This window comes from Pyrgilauda ruficollis, unplaced genomic scaffold (genome assembly GCF_017590135.1).
Source record: "Pyrgilauda ruficollis isolate IOZ18807 unplaced genomic scaffold, ASM1759013v1 scaffold22, whole genome shotgun sequence".
Taxonomy (NCBI): domain Eukaryota; kingdom Metazoa; phylum Chordata; class Aves; order Passeriformes; family Passeridae; genus Pyrgilauda; species Pyrgilauda ruficollis.
Window position 1 is genome coordinate 7711270 of NW_024521428.1, and position 19854 is coordinate 7731123.

A 19854-nucleotide genomic window follows, 5' to 3' on the forward strand; every position below is an offset into this window, starting at 1 on the left:
TTGACCTAGCACCACCACCTTTCCAACAAAGCCATGCAATTCAGTGCCACATACTGAGTGCCAAAGTGTCATTTCCTGAACACTTTCAGGGATGGTGAGCCACTCCTCATATGGCTTACAAATGGATCAGTTAAAACTAATTCAACCACTGTTTGGCCAGCCTGAAGGTCAGGTGATACTGTAATACCACCTTCACATCACCTAGAGCCTCCCCAGACATGCCATCACAGCAGCATGCAAATCCCTCATCAAAATTAATCAGGCACCCTGACACACACCTTGCATCACAAATATGTGTGACATGGAAGGTCAAGGTGGCAGTGGTGGCACCCATGCAGAGCACATTTGATGAATAAACAATTTCAGATCACACTGAACTGGGACTACACATGTACTGGACGTGTTTCTTTTAGGCTAAAATAAGTAAATTAAGTCCTTTAGTGAGTAGAAGATTTGAAACACTCATGTCTTGTTCCCAAGGTACTGAAAAGCTGACAAAGACCAAGCCAATGCCAGTATGTGGTTATCTAGACAAAATTCTGCAGCTGAGCTCTGCCTCACACATGCTGTGACTAAACTGTTACTCATTTCACTTACCTAGTTTTTTCACTCAAGGATTTGAAAAGGAAAATAATGTTAACATGTCCTTTTAGTGGGAATCACTGGGTAAAGGTGGGCAAGACGAGCAATGTGAACTGAAAGGCAAAGAGGTTTAATATTTGAAGTCTCTAGTTTGCTGTTGGTGGATCTGGGTACATACACTAGGAAAACAAACAAACAAACAATCAAACCCGCCTACAATTTTTGTTCAATTATAGCAGGGTTAAGAACAGTTCTTCCTTTAGCAGACTGACTACTAAGGATCTTCCCTCACTCCTTAGAAAGCTGGGGAATTCTTCACCTTCCTGCTATTGTGCCTCTGTTGGGAGTGGAAGGCAGGGGTTAAATGAACTCCTGTTTGCTAAAAGCATCCAAGAACAACAGAAAATAATAATAAAAAACCCCATTACATGCAGATTATATAACTACATGTCAGATGTCATGCAAAACAAATGGGGAAGTGACTAACAGTCAGAGCCACATCTGAAGCTGCTGAAAGTTAAAGCAAATAAATTGGATTATGCCTCTCATGGCTGCAAAGATTTTTGCAAATGTAACATTATGATATTCAGTAAATGCTTTGGAAATTTAATTTCTGCAGTCAGACACTTTTTCACCTAACATGATATTGCAGCCTAAGATGAACCAAAAAAAACCAGCCCATAGTTGGCAGTGAGAAAGTTCAGAAATTTGAGTCTGGTATTTTCCTTGGTATTTCTTTGCCTGCAAATTTGCAATACAGAAATTTCTCGGCTGTTTGTATATACCTGCTAAGGACTGATCTGCCTAGAAATAGAACCTGAGCTTGTGCAGGGACCATAACCAACACAGGAAGGCAGTCACTTTAAACATGGACTAGTGACACAACACTGCTGTTATTTCCAGAACATACTATTTATGAAAATCTGATTATTTACAGAGGTGGAATTTCTATGAGCATGTTGATATACTGTGACCCTACTGAGTACTTATGTATTTTTGGGTAATGTGTTTGCATATTGTGACATTAATGCTTAGTTCATCTGACATAACAGGAAGGAAGAGTTATTTGCATGATCTCTTCACGTGAAGTTGTTAACATCTGCCAATCAGGAAACTTAAGGAAGCTCAAAAGCAGTAAGGGAAATGATAAAGTAAGCAGCTTTCTAACTTGCAGCATTTTTTACTTAGTACTGTCATGCAGTAAAACAAAGCTAACTGGCAGAGCAAAACATTTTCAGATTTCTGCATGTGACTACTACTACACGTTAAAGCGTCCTTGTTGCTGCAAACCAAAACCAAACAAGGTAAAAGAGGAGAGTTTTCCAAGAGGAGGTACGTCTCTCTGTGTTGTGTGTTGATTTTTTTGTGCCACAGAAGATCTTTTGCAGGATACAAATATTTTCCAGGGATTAAGTTAGGTACAGTCATATTTTCACATGTACAAAATATGGATTAGTGTCCTTTGAGTTTAAGGAATTCTAGATAATATTTTCAGGATTCTTTTACCTATTTGATTAAAAGTAGAAATGTGTAAATACAAAATTTCTAAAGATTTCTGCAAGATCCAAGGAAAACTATGAAATGTCTGTGATATCTATTGCACTATTTGACATTTTTTGTCTGACATCTATTTTTCAATAACTGAAAGAAATGCTATTTTCTGTACCCTTTCTATGAATTAACCAGAAATATGTAGATTTCTATTTCTTGGGGGAGGGAAAGCAGATCACAAAATCATGGGAGGATTGAGGCTGGAAGGCACTTCTGGAAATTGTCCTATCCTGAGCCTTGCTTAGAGCAGGGGCAGCTACAGCAGGTTGCTCAGGGCTTTGTCCAGTCAGTATCTCCAACACTGGAGACTTCAAAGCTTTCCTGGAAAACCTGTTCAAGTAGTTGACTACCTCACAGTAAAAGGTGATTTCTTGTGTTTAAATTGAATTTCCATTGTTTCAGTTTTTGCCCATTGCTTCTTGTCCAGTCAGTTGTCACCACTGAGCAGAGCCTGGCTCTTTCTCATTCCCCACAGCTGCTGGGTCTTCGTCTCCCCAGGATGAACAACCCCAGATTTCTCAGCCTATTCTCATGTGTCAGAGCCCTTTTGTTGGATTCCCTCCAGTAGCTCCGTATCTTTCTTCTTCTGAGGATCCCAGAACAAGACCTAGCACTTCAGGAACACCCCCCTTGACCTGCTGGCAACACTCTGCCTCATGCAGCCCAGGGTGCTTTGATCTTCTGTTCTGCAAGGGCACATCACTGGCCCGTGGTCAGCCTGTGCTCTTTGCTTTCCAGGTGGATCTCAGCCTCTGCTGGTTGTTCCTCCCCAAGCAGAGGACTCAGCATCTTCCTTTGCTAAATTCCAAAAGATTCTTGTCATCCCATTTCTCCAGCTTCTCCAGGTCCCTCTGAAGCAAAAATAGTTGCATGGCACCCACTTCTCCCAGTTTTGTATCAGCTACTGGAAGCAGAATACTGATCTAAAAACTGAAATAGTTGTATTTAGGCAGCAGCTTGACAATAATATGTCATTGCTTGGTATGCATTGTAAGGTTTCTATTCCTATTTCAATGATTCCAGGAAGGCTTAGCCAGGGTATGATATTCTCCATATCTCAGCAATGTATAAGTGTCAGTTTATCCTCATGTGACCCTATAAGAAAAATACAAAGTCTCATTTCTGGAAGTGTGTCAAGGGCAGGAGTAATTTTCCCGGAGACACTGAAGCAAATAAGTGACTGGTCTCAGGTGACATTTTCTGGTACCATCCTGCACTCGCAGCCTAAGAGCAAAGACAATAGACTAAAAGGGTAAGAATTGACAGTGCTTAAGTCAGTATTTAGTGCATGCTTTCTGTAGAAACCACTACAGGCTACCTGACAGTATTTTACTTCTGACACATTGATAAGGCGGATAGACTGGGCTTATAACAAACTGCCCTGGAGAGAGCTAGGGAGTGAGCTAAGAGTTGAGGTTTCTGGAAAACAGGTGCTTGAGTACCCCCTGGGGCTCTTCCCTGTGTAGCAGGATAGACACACACTTCTGAGGCTGGCCAGGGGAGAAAGAGGAAAGAAGAAAGGCAGAAAAAATAATCCAGTTTGGGCATTTTCATCCCAATAAATTGTATTTTGATGAAATACGAGGAAATACTGCTTACACCAGAATATGTATGGTTCTTCTGGTCTGATCCTCCAAATAACACCCACAATCATTTTGACACAAGTGTTCTTTCTGGCACCTTCAAAACTGAGGTGACTTCAGACCAGAGGGACCACACCTCTCTGAAGAAGATCAGTCTGGGAGAGGGTAGAGGTCCTGAAGACAGAAAATTCCTAAAAATATGATGCTGGAGCCACTTGTTTGGCCACTGTACAGAAGGTCTGGATTGCTCAGCTGAATGGCTCAGGGCTCACCACAGCTCCTACGTCGCCTATGCTGCCTGTGGGCAGAGAAAAAACAGAACCTGGGGAATTCAGCTGGAATGGTCATTTCTTATGAGGAAAGGGAATGCTTACAGGCCCTGCTATTCCCACTGCATGTCCAATGAAATGTCTAGAGAGTGGAGACAATGATGCCAGCAAACACTTCTCTAAGCAGACAGGGCTGTGGATGATTCCTATGGCAGTGTCCCAGATGAGCATTTCCATGAAAAAGCATGAAGGGCACTTGCAGCATGGGGCTGCAGTCATGTGTAGGAAACCTGAGGGAGATTTTGAGAGAACAGGAGTAATCAGAACAGAGTGAGGGAGATCTCAAGAAAAATGAAAAAAAAGAAAATAAAGGAAAGGTGAGCAGACAGTTGCCAAAGAATAGGAAAACAAATGCCTAGAAAAGGAACATGGGGAAAGGAAGGGGGAAGTGCTGAGTGACTGAACAGAAGGGACAAAACAGAGAAAACATTATTAAGAGGCTAACTAGAAGGACAACAGGTCTCAAGGTTCTCATGTGCATTACCGGGGAGGTCCCTGAGACCATGGGAAAGTGGAAATAACTCTTGAGACAATATCTCATAGAAAATTCAATGGCCAGTCCTCCATACTGTTTGTACTTGAGATTCTTCAGTATCACTTCCCAGCAGCCTTGGCCACATCCTTACTGTAGTATGGTGATTTACAAATATGGATGCTGCAAGAGATAAGCAGGTTGCAGTGAAGAGTCTGTGTCTGTTGCAACCCCAGGGTGGTGTCCTGGCCCAGCTTGAATCTTGGGGATCATGATGGAAATGTCACATCAAGCCAATTTCCAGGAAATGTGACATGCCTTCTGAAAATATTCAAGATTACAGAATGACTTACTTGGAACAGCAGGGTGGGTTTTTGCTTTCGCCACAAGTGGAGTCAGTTTGAAATCAGCATTCTGAGATGACCATAAAAATTAATATAAAAGGGCTGACTAGTAATAAAATATTACCACGTTTCTCTTTTTTCCTGAGCTTGTATGAATTTAATTCAGTTTTAGAATTGTCCTTAGTATTATCTGTAATCAAGAAAATTGCTGCTATGAAGTTGCACTGCTAGACAATGCTAAAGCAAACAAAAATTTAACCAGAGTTGCTTCTTTATGTAGGGAAAAAAACAAAAAAAAAAAAAAAAAACTGGAAATAGAGAAATATTTTCTAAAATGTTTTCACCTCCTTGGAGAAAAAGAAAATTGTACATAAGATGAGAAATGTTTGACAAGACCTGTTGCCAGTGTTTGACTAGCTTTGCTCAGCCCTCCATACAACATGAATGAATGTGGAGTCGTCCTTTGCAGGTGCTCACACTTCCTTAGTAATTTCAATTGCCTACAGTGATCTGGAACTCATTTGACTCCTTGGTTTCTGACACTGAAGCAAGAAAAATTTGAAGGAGACTCTTCTGTATGGATGCAAACCTCTAAGAACAGTGAGAGTTATGTAGTTTGAAAGTGGAGACCCATTTGTGACAGCAAACAGGAAGAAATACTGTGGTGCCCTGGCCTTGGCTGGCCACCAGCTGCCTACCAAGCTGCTCTCTCATTCCCCCTCTTCCTTATTTTCTACTTCCTCTCAGCAGACAATATTCAGCCACTCCCTGAGACAGGGGGCTGCAGTACACATAGCAGCTGCTTTGGAAGTCAAACATCTGGACAAGAAATGCCTCATCCTTCCATCTCCCTGGTTTTATTGCTGAATATGCTGCCGTATGATATGGGCTACCTCTATCAGTTGGGGTTAGCTGTCCTGGCCGTGTTCCCTCCCAGCCTCTGGCTCATGCCTGTCCCACTGGCCTCTGCAGAGTTGTTGGGATGGGGCTGGAGAGACAGCCCTGATGCTGTGCCAGCACTGCTCAGCAGCAGCCAAAACACTGGTGGGTTATCAACACCATTCTAGCTGCTAGTACAAAGCATTGTGGTGTTCACAGGATCAGAAAGCAAGAAAGCCTGACTCTCTGATGGTACAGTTAGGATAGATATGTGGGAAAAAGTAACTCTCAGTCATGGTCTCTGCACTGAATACAGTGAGTGTGTTTATCATCATGAGAGTCTGTGGCTTCTTTATCTCAAGCTACGTTGTTTTAGGCAGTATCATGGCTATTCAGTTAGTTCAAAGAAGAGGTGCCTGAAGCTCATCCTCTGATTGGCTTTTCTAAAGAACATTTTTTAAAAATTAAGTTTTGCAAAACCAAAATACTCCTCAACATGATTTTCCTTTCATTTTTAAAAATATTTTCCTTTTTCTTACTGAAGGTTTAATTATCTCTTTCCAGAGAAGGAAATATGTTTGATACTCTTGGACTCATTTGTATGATTTTGTGGTATATGATGCTATTTCATCCCTTGCATGCTGACATCCAGTGTATGGAGTGTAAGTATGTTTTTGCAAATATAATCTGAGAAACAAGGTTTAACTCTTCATTTATCAGAGATGCTTGCAATGAAACTGGCAATTGCTATCTTAAGCCTGACAGATACTATCCTCTGTATTCAACAAAAGCAATAGCATATCCTTACTGAACTTATGCTGCTACATTTTCAGCAGATGCACAGGAATCACCTATTACAAATGTGAATGTGGACTGGAGAAAAATTGAACTGTCCTGGGAGAGCAGCAGGAATTTCTCTGAGTACAAATGTATCATCATGGGCAGAGACATGGACTATATGGACACAGAGGTAAACTTGCTATTCATTGAGATAAAAAATTGTACCTTTTATCAGCTTCACTTATTTTGAAAAAAATGAATGTCGCAGATAACATCTGACTTGTGGCTGTTTGCAGCCCACAGCTTGATCTCTTAGGGGCTGTGGAAAATCATCAGCAATGCCAGGGTGCATTTACTGTGAGATGAGCACCCAATGCTTACTAAAGAATTGAAATTCTGACACCAAAGTAGAAAGAAAAGTGATAGCCTGAACTGCAGCTATGTTGAGTCGTAAGTAGGGATGTAGCTGCTAAAAAATGGGGGGCTGTGAGATTAAGTGAGACTTCTAGAGACTTTAAAGAGACATAGGAAGAGACCCCCCCACATACAAAAACCCCAGAAACACTGCTATGGATTATGGTTATCTCAAGTTCTTCACTTGTTTCCCAGTAAACCATGTCTGTTGCACAGGCTATGCTATAAACCCACATTATCCAAAGAGGAAAATAGGAAGCTCGACAAATAGAGATAGGAAGCTCGACAAATAGAGATGGCTTGTTTAGCCTGGCAAAACAGGTGCCCTAGAAATACACAGTACAAAATAGATCACACCTTTTGACATTTATGTGTATAACACCATAGACACTTTTTAACCTCTGGGCAGGTCAGCAGAGGACTTTTGCTTAATCCTTTGGTTAAACTCCTTTGTGGCTCCCCTATGTATTTGCCATCTTCTGTTGTGCCGTTGGGCTACTATTAGTCTCATAAAATAGTGGCACATTAGTCTAGCATCCAACTCCTGAGCTGCAAAGCTTTTTATGTAGTTATGTTTTTGATTGCTTGAGTGTTAAAGGAGAGAGATATTTTTTGAACCAAAAACATACATATACATGGAATTGCATTCCTGAGTTGCACTTCCATAGCCAGCCTCATCTAAAATCAGAAGAACAAAAGCAGAGAAATAAAATATCAGGTTCTCTTTACAGGTGGATAGTCCACTATGCAGCTTTCCAGTGGAGCTACACATGCCTATGCACAAAGGGGTAACCTTTATCATTGAAGTGCCAAACACAAACATCTCAAAACAATGCAGCTTTCTTCCTGGAGGTAATGTATCTGGTCTAAAGTTTTATGCTTTTGCAATCTTTTAAAGGTAAACATTGCCTTAGAAAACAGTTACTTACACAGTAGGTAACTGCTATATTTTCTATTAAAAGCTTTTTATTTTCAGATCTGTTAAAATTATTTGCTCTGTAATAAATGTCTCCATCATTCTGCAAGAGAAGTATTACAACAAATGTATCAAAAATTGGATTATTCTCCTTTATACTAAGGCTCAAAAATGCTAATAAATCACAGTAGTTTAAAGGTGGATACAAATAACTCTTCTGGCTGTCACAAATTAAGATGTTAGTACTTATTTATTGAATGCTTTTCTACTGGGCCGTTGGGGAGTTTGTTGTGACCCATTTTTCCCTTCCTTCTCAGCTCAGACTTCTCCATTAAAATTCCCCAGCCACCAGGGGTGCAGCAGCTGTGTGTAACTGGGGTATTTCAGATATGACAGAGGTGATGGATTAGCAGATTTCTCATGTCTGAGCAGAGAAAATGCACGCTGCTCTTCTCTTCCTGTAGACTTGCCAGCAGAAACATTCATGGTGACCCTCAAAATATAAGCCAGAATGCACAAAACTTTGTTGCATCTCCCCTGCTGGCGTTACCTTCCATGTGTGAAGCTTCCCCAGAGGATTCCCCTGTTCTTCCATAAGGTTGCCCTCTTTATTGGGCACTGGAGAGGGCTGGGGTCAGTAGCAGAGGAAACCTCCATGCATTCACTGAATTTAGGGCATAGCACAGTAAGAAGCAGAAAACTGGTTGAAGAAGAGAGGAAGAGGCTGAGCATGCCTGCACAGCCCAGCCATGAGGGACCTTGCAAAGAAACGAGGTTCCCATTTCAATGTGCTCCAGAAAAGCAAAAGAACAAGTTGCTGTCACCCACATGAAGGTAGAAAGATCTAAAGAGGAGCCTGCTTGATTGGAGAGCAGGAAAAAGTCCAACCTTAAAAAAAAAGTATCTGCTTTTTTAATCCTCTGTGTAAACCTGTCAGGAGTGGTTTCTTGGGCATTAATCGGAAAAGGAGAAATACTTATCTTTGTAGCAGCATGGACGGTATTAAACGGCAATGTGCCTTCCTTTACTTGTGGAATGCTTCACTGACATGATTTTCCTCATCATGGATATTCCTGTGTTTGCAGGCATGAAGGGGTCAGCCATTGAAAACTTCTCCTGTGTGCTTTATAACATCTTCCTCATGAACTGCACTTGGCAAGCAGGCAGGGATGCTCCAGCAGACACACAGTATTTTCTCTACTGGCAGAAATCAAGGTAAGTAAGTCTGCTTGAGACAGAGAAGTCTGAATTCTCATTCAACACATCACAGTGCCCATGTTTAACTGAAATATTTTGCTGTATGCAGAGTGGACAATCAGATGGAATGTGAGCTTTACATTAAAGATGAAAATTGCAGAAATGTGGGATGTATCTTCCAAAACGTGAGCATAGGGATTGAAAAAGCTTACTACTTCCTGGTGAATGGGTCCAGCAAAGACTCTCTGATCCAGTTCTATGATGAGTACATTGACCTGTATGAAATTGGTAAGTAATTTAATATTTTATTTTATTACTGTTTTATTAAATAAGGAAGTGGGGATTTTTTTTCTCTGAAAAGCATATTAAAAAAAACCAAAGTCTGTAGCTGTTGCAGCATGCTGCACTGCAGGGCATTCTTTGCTTCCAACAGCTGGCAGAATACAGCTCCAAAACTTGACCAAAACAAGCAGAGGCAGAGGCAGCCTGAAAAAAACTGCTAAGACAAGAGGTGTGGATATAGTCATGGATTCCAAGTAATGAAACACAATGGTTAGATTTTCAAGGCCACCTTTCTTAAGGGCCTATTTTACCATGCCTTAATTTCACACCTGAGAGCCACAAGAGCTACATGTCCTAAAACCAGAGTTTGGGCTCAGTTTCCAAATTAGTACTGTGTTAGTTAAATATGTGGGTACCTCTGTGAGTTAGGTGTTTAAGCCCCAAGAGAAATCAGGTCTCACTGAGTCAGCTATATTATAGGCACTCCAATGCAGATGTCTCGAATGCATCATGAATAATACTACATATACAAAAACTTCCTTCCTTTTTCCTACGGAAACTAGCACTGTCCATGTGAGGTTGGAAAACAGATGTAGAAGAAAATGGCACTCTGCTGATTGCACTGCTGAATTACACAAAATCTTTCATACCTTTTCTTTACATGAACTTCATTTACTTCAGATGTCCAAAAACTTCAGTGATATATTCTCAAGTTTTGGTTAGGTATTTTATTGCTCTTTGCCGGATAACTTCAGTTAGCACCAGCAGCACACAGTTGTACATCAGCTGCCTCACCTTCACATGCATTTTGCTGTGAAGGCATGAATTGTAGCTGTTTACTAACTATGCCTATATTAATTATTCCATTTTTTCCCCAGAAATACTCACTGCTCCATTAAATGTCACTGCCCATTGTACCAGAGATCCAACGGGCTGCATAATTACATGGCATCCACCCCTTACAAGTCATGTAGAAAATACAAAGTGTTTTCAGTATGAAATTAGCATACAAAATAAGGTAAAAACAATTTCTTGGTTTGTGTTTGGCACAGTACCTATGCTCATTAAAATCTATAATATGTACATTTCTGATTTCTTTATTTGTTAATTTTTCTCTCATAAGCTGTAGTAACCTCCTGTAACAGTTTTCCTGGTTGCATATCCCATGTGTCATGAACTTCCGCAGCTCAGAGGCTCACCATGGTAGCAATTGCTCAGCCACAAGACCATTATAGGAAAGATCAGCTAAGGGTTAAACATAAATATACAACTGCAATAAAGCAACACATCATTAAATGTCGTTTGTTTATTAAAACTGAGATCAGCGCCTTGCAAGCTGATTGGAATATCTGGATTTTGGATCTTTCATGCATTAATAGTATCTACCTTGGTACCTACTGGTACAAGGAGCAATTGCAGCAATGTAGCTTTCCAGCTGGTTGGTATAATTTGACAATAATATCTTGTGTGAAATACTTACAAAGTTCTACATAAAGATGTAGATCACAATATAGCAATATTGTGAAAACATTTATTTGAAAAAAATACGTGTTAAATCTTGTTTCCTGTGCCACAGTCAGAATTGGGTGGGGGTCAGTGTAGATTTCTACATTTGGGTAGGAAATTCATCTCCTAGACTGAGACACCTTAATGTAGGTGTCTGCACAGGAGCACAAATATCTCCTAAGGGTCAGTGCACATCAGGGCTCCCTGCTGTGGAGCAGTAGGTGCCTCACAGCTCTTGAGGTGCTGAAGGTACCAGCAGTACTGACACGGAGAGGGCAGCTAGAACCTTTCAGGAGGGGCCAACAGAGGTAAGAGAGCTGAAGCAGCACTACACATCTGTTCAAGCAACTCTTTTACACCCTGCTCATTCCCAGCACAGGCTGATGACTTCCATCATGTCCTAAGCAAGTGCATTGAAAGCACTCAGCTGACAATGAGTGATGGGGACAGTCTGCTTTACAGTAAAAGACACACTGTGGGTGCGTTTTCTGTAATGAGACATTCCTTCCAGTTATACCTTTCTGACTTTTCCATAATGCTGGCTATCCTGATATTACATGTGATAGATGTTTCCAGGACCTCAGCTTTTCAATCCTTTCTGAGATCATTGCTAAAAGTCACTGCTGTTGAATTTGTTCACTCATTTTTGAAACTATCCTTTTCTTCGAAATTTTCAGGTTCTTTGATCCAGGTCAATGTTTGATTCCAGTTAATTAAATTTTGATTTTATAGGCTGTGTAAGCAGCTCTTCACAGAAAGCCCCTGAGCATGGATAAGTCTAACAGAGACTTGAACTGGAAGGAGGGTAAATTTGCTATTCACATCAATTTTCACAAACTACTGTGAGATTGCATCTTCCAGATCTGCTGTGTTTGTAGGATGATGTGATTGCTTGTGTAATATGGATATGGATGAGAATGCATAGCATGCATAAAAATACCCTTAGTGGCAAATGCAGCTTCTCACATCTACTGATAAATAATGTTTCCTTCCTTTTCTAAAAGAAAATGTAGAAAGACAAAACTCTGAATAAAGTGCTGTTATTCTGGGACATTACTGGAGAATACTATCCAATTGATTTTTCAGTTTAAAATAACATATGATCTTCAAAAGCAGGAAAATGAGAACAATATAGAGAAATATTTGATTGATAAGAAAATAATAAAAATTAAGATTTGTCTTTGTTTTGCAGGATGAGCCCAAAGAAGAGAAAAATCTTCCTTGTGTAAGTATTCTTGTCAAAATTTGTCACATACAAATTTGTGCTTTTGCCTACTTAAGCATATAAATACCATCACAGAAAATACACTTACTTATAGAACTACAGGTTTTGTATCAATGCACCAATGAGAATTCAGAAAAATATGTTCCTGTGATATCTTTAAATGTAAACTTGATATACCCCTTTTGGATGGCATAGGCAAAATTTTCCACGCATTTCACAAAACTTCATACATTCCATCTATTGCACAAATAGATTTTGTTCCTGACAGAGGAAAAATCTGAAACACTCTTTCTCATTGGAATAATACCACTGTTAGCTCAGGACAGCTAGGCAAAGGGAGTACAGCAATCTTCAAAACCTGGGGAATTTAATAAATACTGTCAGTCTTCCCTTGACAAATGAGTGGTCTTGTAAGCCTTGGAAGGGCTTGACAGATTCCAGACTTTGTATAAAGTATCATGATGCCAAATATTACATATCTGTTATCGTATTATCTCAAGAACATTAAATCAATGACAGACACCATCCATACCTGTTTAATCCCCATGAAGGTTGCAAGGTGAGTTCACAGGGTACTTCTCCAATTTCTGCTTTGTGTCTTTCAGATTTCTTTAGGGTCCACAAACAAGGACAAAAAGAAAAGAAAAGGAAAAAAAAAAAGTGTCCATAAAGCATAATAAAAGAAATCAAAGAAAAAATAAACTTAAAAATATTTTTGCCTTCAAAAACCAGTTTTGCTGCAAGATAGTACATACCTAAAAAAACCAAACATACAAATAATTTTTTTAGAAACTGTACCAGGAAATTTACCCACAAACTTTGTTAATAGTTACCTATGAGGTGAAATGCAGAGCTTGATCACTTTCCTTTTAGGTAAGGAATGATAGATATGAATTCCAAAATTACAATGAGAAAAAAAGATACACTCTGAAAATCAGAGCACGTGGAAAAAACTGTCTTGTAAGCTCAAACTGGGGGGAATGGAGTGAACCCATTGAGTTTGGTAAGACCATGATTTTTTTTTTTTTTCAGTATTACCTTGTTTGCTTCCCTTTCTTCCTCACAGTCACAGAAATGAATAAAATCCTAATTTTTACCCAATTGCAGAAGAACTGGGGGGATTATATTAATGTGGAGGAGTAGCTCCAATACTCTGGCAGCAGAGCCTTTGATTAGCTGGGATTGTGAAGGCAGCAGTTACTCAGAGCCAGGGCTACAGGAACAGACTGAGACAGACCCATCCTTGTCTTTGGTCGGCTGTGATGAGGCTGCTTCTCTGTTCTCTTAAGTTTTTACATGAATATCATCCCCTTCCTCCTCCATCTTTCTTTTCACACTTTACACTAATTTTGCTCTATTAATTGTTCTGTAAGTCTGTTTATTCCTCTCCTTTTCCAGAATTTTTTTTTTTAATTCTCCAAATCTTGCTTCTCTAAATTTTAAATTTGAAAATGTTTAAAATGTTTATTTGAAAATGTTTAAAATGTATCAAGTCTATCTGCATTTTTGGACAAAATTCTATAATGACGTCAAGTTGAAGTCCTTTAGAACATTCAAGAAATGTAGTGAAATTCACATTCATTGCATCATACAGTCACAAAGGCAGCTTTTTAACATTCTAAAATATTTCTCTCTCGCTGTTTCAGGTCAAGGGAAAGATTACTTTATTTTTGTGATTTTATTTCTGATTGCACTTGGAACAATCTCAATTACACTTCTACTGTATTGTCTTTTCAAAAGGTAAATCAACATTTTTTCTGTAGACACTACTGACAGAGTATTATCTATATGAAACACATTCCTCCAACCTCCCACTTTCCTACCTGCAAATTAAAATAATCTGATTATCAATGTCAAGAACTATTACCACCAGGATTGCTGTGGAGGGCCCTTTGGCATGCAAAATCACTAAGTAGAAAAGGGGGAAAGGATGTTGAAGTTATTAACTGATTGATTCTACCAGCTCCTACAAAAGCTGTTTTGTTCTTACTTTTAAGCATTTAACATCCAGGTAGCTTTGAAGCATACAGTACCAGACAAGAGGGAATCCAAATTAACATATTGTTGTTTTGAGAAAACTTCTCACTCAGTGGTGAAAGTTATGTCATGTGATTTATTCAAAGTAATTTACTAATCACTTATTTACTGTGATTCTAGTCACAAAATAAATTTTAATAACCCAAATGCTAAGTGTAATAATACTTACCCACCAGTTACCCCACGGAAAATATTTTATTTCTCATTTAATTTGTAGAGCAATAGATATTCAATCTTGAAAGTAAAAAATGTCCTTAAGTTACAGCACAAAATGTTTGTGTAAGTTATATTAGCAGTATTTTCAAATTCTCCGCTATCCCATTTTCTACCCAAAGGTACTGCAGTTTCAAGAACCTATTTCCTCCCATACCACAGCCAAGAGACAAATTCAATGCATTAACTGATGAAGATATCCAGGTATGATTTCTTTTCAATTCAGTCAAATTTGTTAACTACAAACCACAACAGGCCAAAGACTAGAAGAACTGACTTAAAAAGTAAGTGTTAACATTTGGTCCAAAACTAATTTCTGTCACACAAGCTATTCTGCTTGGAAACCTGAAATGCTCTATGCCAGTACTAAAACAAAAGATTGTCCTGGAGGTATTTGTAGACATATTTTAAGACCAGAATTTACACTTTTACTGAGTTTAAATTTACTTTAATTTCTGTGTGTACCAGCTTTGCAAGGTTGCTGTTCATACTTTAAAAAGAACCAAAGTGAGGATGCATTCCATTAGCATTTTCAAACATCAATGGTCATAATATAAGGTGGATATATATTTCACAAGCCTGACCCGTACCCATATAAAAATCCTGCCACACTTAGTGCAAATCAACAGGGCTGGAAAGACTTAACAGTGAAACTAACCTTCCTCTTGCATCAACACAGGATTTGCAATTTCAGTGTTTTGTTGAAATTGTATTTGACCAGTATCCTGTAGCAGCCCTGTGCAGCCTATTCTGTGTGTTTATTTAGCCTAGCTTTTAAAAAGCCTTTTTAATAGCTTGGTTTAACACACTTAAAATCCATTACTTTTTACCCTTATTCCTTTCCCGTTTACAGTATCTTACACACCTGCACACTGTCAACAGCAAGTAACTCTTCTGTCTGTCTGCACACATCATGACAACCAGGCTTCAAACCATTCATGCTTCCCAAATCCATCCATTTGAGCAGTGGTTTGTATGGTGACTGCATAGTGAAGGGATGCTTTCCCTCAGCTGGCTAAAGCAAAGACATACTTGAAATCAGTAAATCAGGCTAGTCATTAATTGCTTAAAATTCAGTGGGCAAACCACACGTTCAATGAGGATGCCTAAAGTGACACATAAATTTTCCTTCAATCATTTACAAAGAATCCCCAAATCTCTGAATACTGAAACTCTCTAGTTTTCGTAACTATATACCAGCTTGTCCTGATTAATTTGTGTTTGGTCCTACCACCTTTGGCTTTCACAGAAAGTAGGTAGGAGTGTGACTTAGACAGGTTTCCTCATACACCTTGTCATAAATACATGGTTTCTCACTTCCTACCAGGCTGCCAGAGCTAAGGCTACAGAGCAGCAGCAGTCTACAGCCCATCATATTAAATAATAATAGCTAGGAAAGTAACAAGCAGTTTTTGGAAAATTGCATACTGATTGCTTGCTTTTCCTGAACTTGAGTGGATTCCAAATTCCTGTGCATATACAGTACCAAACACACTCAAACCACTCCACTACAACCCAGAGGTCTTTGTGGATGAGGTCCAAACTGTGGCACAGGAACTTCCATGCAGGGAGCAATGCAGCAGCAGCAGTTGCCAGAGTTAAATGAAGCCCTCATGTTACCTCACGCCTGCCAACCACTGCTGTGAAGATAATTCATATGATTTTGACATGTTTAAACAGTTTGATCTGCTCCTAAAACCTAATTTTATTTTGCCTCTTCTCTCCAAACTCAGTACCTTTAACACTGATTGAATGTTGTAATTCTTCAAAGTTATTAAAATAACACAGTACAAAAAGTACATTTTCAAAAGCTCTCCTCCACTGAATACCACTCTCCCTGACATTTAGTGCTAATGGATTTTTGAGCTGTTTTGAAACCTGCAATATCCTTTGCTAATCACACCTTTTTAAAGCTTGCATTTTCTCATTTTCCCTCTATTTACTCAATGACCTTTCACATTTTCTAATTATTTTCTCTGATTACACAATGCTTTTCCTGAGATCGCTGGAAAAGCTCATGATCAAAAAAACCTAACTTTCTGCACTGCATCCTTAAAACACTCATGTTAAAGAACTGCCAATTTTATTTGCTTTAAGATCCTACCAACCAAATCATCCAGTGCATCAGACAAATTGCACTCCTCCAATCCATTTTATTTTACTCATCTTACTACAGACCAATGATTTTCTAGTCATTCTCCCCATATGCTTTCCTCACCATTACTGAGTTTTGTTGCCTCTTGCCTGGAGTTAAATATATTCCAAGGAACTTTGTAAGACACTCTTTGCGCATTTTCCTTGGAGAACAGTAAAGTAGCCCAAAACACCATGACCACAAAGCCTTGCAGTGCTTTACTCATTCTTCAGCTTTCCTAGAAGTCTCTAGAACACCCTGGTTTGATGTTCTGCAGCATACCCTCAGTATGACAGTAAGCTTGTTTTTTTAACCTGTTTTCCCCACCAGTACTAGCTCTCCTTTTTTTTTTTTTTTTTAATTATTTATCTTCCCGCAAAACTTGAAACTCCAAGTGCTCTGACTACTACAACCTTACCTAGCAGCAGGCACTCTCCAAGAACTCCAGGTTAGCCAATGTAAAAATGTTTGATAGCAACCAAAATATTTTATCTACATGCCTAGCCAATACCTAATATGGAAAACCCAGCCAATAGTAACTGAATAAATTCCTTCTGTTGTCTCAGCTAAGGCTGTCCAGCATCTAAACCAGCTTCTATTCTTCCTCCTGCTAACAGTTAGTACTGCTCAGTCATACTGATACATTCATTAACTGTCCTTAAACTGTTTTCTCCTGCCTTGCAATCATTTATTACCTATTAAAAGACTAAGATGGGATGCCTTTGGTACCGCAGAAACTAACGTTCAGAATGGTATCAACTTGTAGCTTACTGCATGATACAGCTTTTTCTTTCCCTTTAGACAGAGTATGTAAATCTACCAACAAAAAGTCATGCTGAGAAAATAACTACAATTGAAGAATGATCCAACATTCCAAAAACACACCTGACTCCCCAACATGAAAATTATGGATCTGCTGACAAGTACTTCAAACCAGCCTATAAAAGGACACAATCACCTACAGAACTGTTTGTCGCCTTAAAATCCACTTAAACGGAGATGAAAAAAAGGGAGAAAAATCACTGAAATTTGTTCTTTCTCCCTTGTTCAAACCCACAATGACTGGCAACTAAGCTTTTCTGCAAGCATCTACTCTGAAGTGCCTAAACCTTGCTAAGAGGTTCTTCACAACGTGAGACAAGCCCTCTTAACCAGAATAAAGCTGTTATTTCCTGACATCATTGCTATGAAGCTTCTTCCATTATAATGATTTCCTGTAGGCTGACAGCCTTGCTGCATAATGCCACAGCAATTTTACTGTAATTTTTATATGCCCAGTTATTTTCTAAAACACAAACCAGATATTTGGAATGTGTTTAAATTTGGTCTTTGATCTTCCAACCAGTACCACCAAGCTATCCCAGTATGTGCAATTAACTTTATGCAAGACAAGAACAGAAAATATAATTATTAATACTGATCTCAGTCAGCCATTTCATGAGCTCAGTATTGCAACTGTCAAGAGACCTCCGCAACACCATGATCCTGTGCAGTTTTAGTATGCACTTAAGTAACACAAATAGCATTGAAAGCCTTCAAAGAAATTCCAATAATTGTGAGAAATGAAATAAAATCTAATATTTAATAGCTAGATATTAAATGCAAAAATTCCTCACAACTGTATTTTAGTTTCTCCCTTCAAAGGGTGCAAATGCTATTTCCAATGCCTTTTAAAAATAATATAGGCTTTAGATGCCAGTATTTTCTTTCACAAATGCTAGATAGTTTCCTGTTCATACTTCTCAAAATGAATGAAATTCAGTGTTTCAATAAGACAGAGAACAAATGTTTTTTTTAAAAGTCTCATTTATTGTTTGCCTCTTACATCCCTAAACTGCATCACACATTGGAAATTGCTGCTGCATGACTAAGGGAAGCCATATATTAAAAAAAACAACAGACCTGAACACCACAAATTAGTTCATATTGAATGTACAGCATAGGGAAATTGCAGTTTGACTTGAACTCTTTGTCCTGGTTTAGGGCAAATTTGGGAGGATTTGCTTCTTTTCCCATTTCTTTTGGTTAAACCTTGTTCTGAAGGGGAGATTGGATGTAAAAGCCCTATCCCTGTCAGGGGCTGCTGAAGTAACTACATTTGGTTTTTCCCACAAAGATTAAGCTCTCTCACAGGGAGGTATCCCACCATGATCTCTACCCTTGCAAGGCACTGATACAGAAAGAAACCTGATTAATATGTTTATGTAGACAAAATGTTTTCCCCTGCTCCCCAGCACATTGACCGGCAGGGTTAACACCAAATAACCTGCCTGCACCACAGGGAGCTGCTACTGCCACACAGGATGTAAGAACCATTTGCAGCAGGTACATGAAGTTTGCCAGCAGCCTGTGTACAAAGTAGCTGTGTGATGTCCTTACATTCACATAAAGATGTTGAAAGCAGTGCTTGTGCAACAGTGAAAGGAAAAAGGTAAAGTACACTCAAGAGGAAGGTAATAACCAGCCAAAGCCAAGCAGGTAATTTAAATACTTCATCCGGAATAGCAATCTCAGAAGGCACACAGAAGAACTCAAGACAGCTCAGTCAGCCTTCAATGAGTCATACAATGACACAATTTTCCTTTCTCAAGATATAGGGAGAGCTCTTAAAACATGAAGATTAACACCTTGTTTTCCTCTACTGGTCCCTCCATGATGTCTTTGCAGATTACAAAGTACAAAAGATTATATACATATGCAGAACGGCACATTATCTCAAATATTATTACATTATCTCAAAGAGCAGTTATGAGAAATGACTCAATCTGGTCTTCTGACCATCCCTAAACATTAATCAGTTAATACTGAAGGCTGACCTACTTTGATGTTTTGTTTTACAGCTACATAGAAGCACACATTCCCTCCCCCACAACTCTTCAACTTCACCCATTAGACTGCAACTCATTTCAGATTAAATTCAACCTTCCAGAGCTACTGTCCACTGCTACAGATGAGGCCAAACAGTATCCTGAATGGCACCATCAACATTTCCAACCAGCAGCAACAATACAATACATAGGACACTCAGAAGTTGAAGGCATTTACTGGGTTCCTGGGTTTTTGCATGAATGCCATGATGCTTTCCATACCGATTTGACAAAAAAAATTATTTATTTTAGGCTGTTTTACCAAGGGCAAGAGCATGACTTTTTAACAGTCCTTGGTACTTTGGGTTTTCCTAGCACTACAGCTGAACCGCACCCCATAATTTTAAATCATAATAGAAGTTGTAAATCAATCTCTAAGAATCATGCAAAAAGCCACTTGCAGCAGCCCATCATACACTATCAGGCACAAAGAATGGGAGTGGTTTCTATTAGTACAACCCATGCTTCCCCACCCCTCCTCCTAAAGATATCACATTTATTTTTTTAAAAAGCTTATTTGTGTAAAGGTATCAGAGGACCCAT

General features: G+C 39.1%; 2 protein-coding genes across 5 annotated transcripts in view; one reads left to right on the plus strand and one right to left on the minus strand.

The window, feature by feature from the left end:
- Positions 1-4264, minus strand: part of LOC121354082 (interleukin-5 receptor subunit alpha-like) — a 58388-nt gene extending 54124 nt beyond the window's left edge. The window contains exon 1 of the mRNA XM_041468435.1: positions 4091-4264. Coding sequence (XP_041324369.1) covers positions 4091-4264 — 174 coding nt within the window. The remainder of the gene's footprint in view (positions 1-4090) is intronic.
- LOC121354083 (granulocyte-macrophage colony-stimulating factor receptor subunit alpha-like) lies at positions 100-18879 on the plus strand. Of its 4 annotated transcripts, XM_041468441.1 has the most exons (12): positions 1782-1914; positions 6305-6402; positions 6574-6710; positions 7666-7786; positions 8936-9065; positions 9157-9335; positions 10208-10347; positions 12028-12060; positions 12934-13063; positions 13707-13800; positions 14433-14514; positions 17246-18879. In XM_041468441.1, the coding sequence occupies exons 2-12, from the start codon at positions 6315-6317 to the stop codon at positions 17306-17308; spliced, it is 1197 nt and encodes a 398-aa protein (XP_041324375.1). In that variant the 5' UTR covers positions 1782-1914; positions 6305-6314; the 3' UTR covers positions 17309-18879. The 4 variants fall into 4 exon arrangements, 3 of the variants coding, with proteins under 3 accessions (XP_041324374.1, XP_041324375.1, XP_041324376.1); XM_041468440.1 differs by lacking the exon at positions 6305-6402 and having other exon boundaries at positions 100-1914; XM_041468442.1 differs by lacking the exon at positions 1782-1914 and having other exon boundaries at positions 6283-6402; positions 6577-6710.
- The last annotated feature ends 975 nt before the right edge of the window (positions 18880-19854 follow it).

What these genes read in the sequence shown, in the direction of transcription:
- LOC121354083 (XM_041468440.1), top strand. Translation starts at nt 1,653, where the DNA reads ATGATCTCTTCACGTGAAGTTGTTAACATCTGCCAATCAGGAAACTTA. An exon ending in CTCTACTGGCAGAAATCAAG is followed by an intron (nt 9,066 to 9,156) that starts GTAAGTAAGTCT and finishes TGCTGTATGCAG; the next exon opens with AGTGGACAATCAGATGGAAT. An exon ending in TAACTGATGAAGATATCCAG is followed by an intron (nt 14,515 to 17,245) that starts GTATGATTTCTT and finishes CTTTCCCTTTAG; the next exon opens with ACAGAGTATGTAAATCTACC.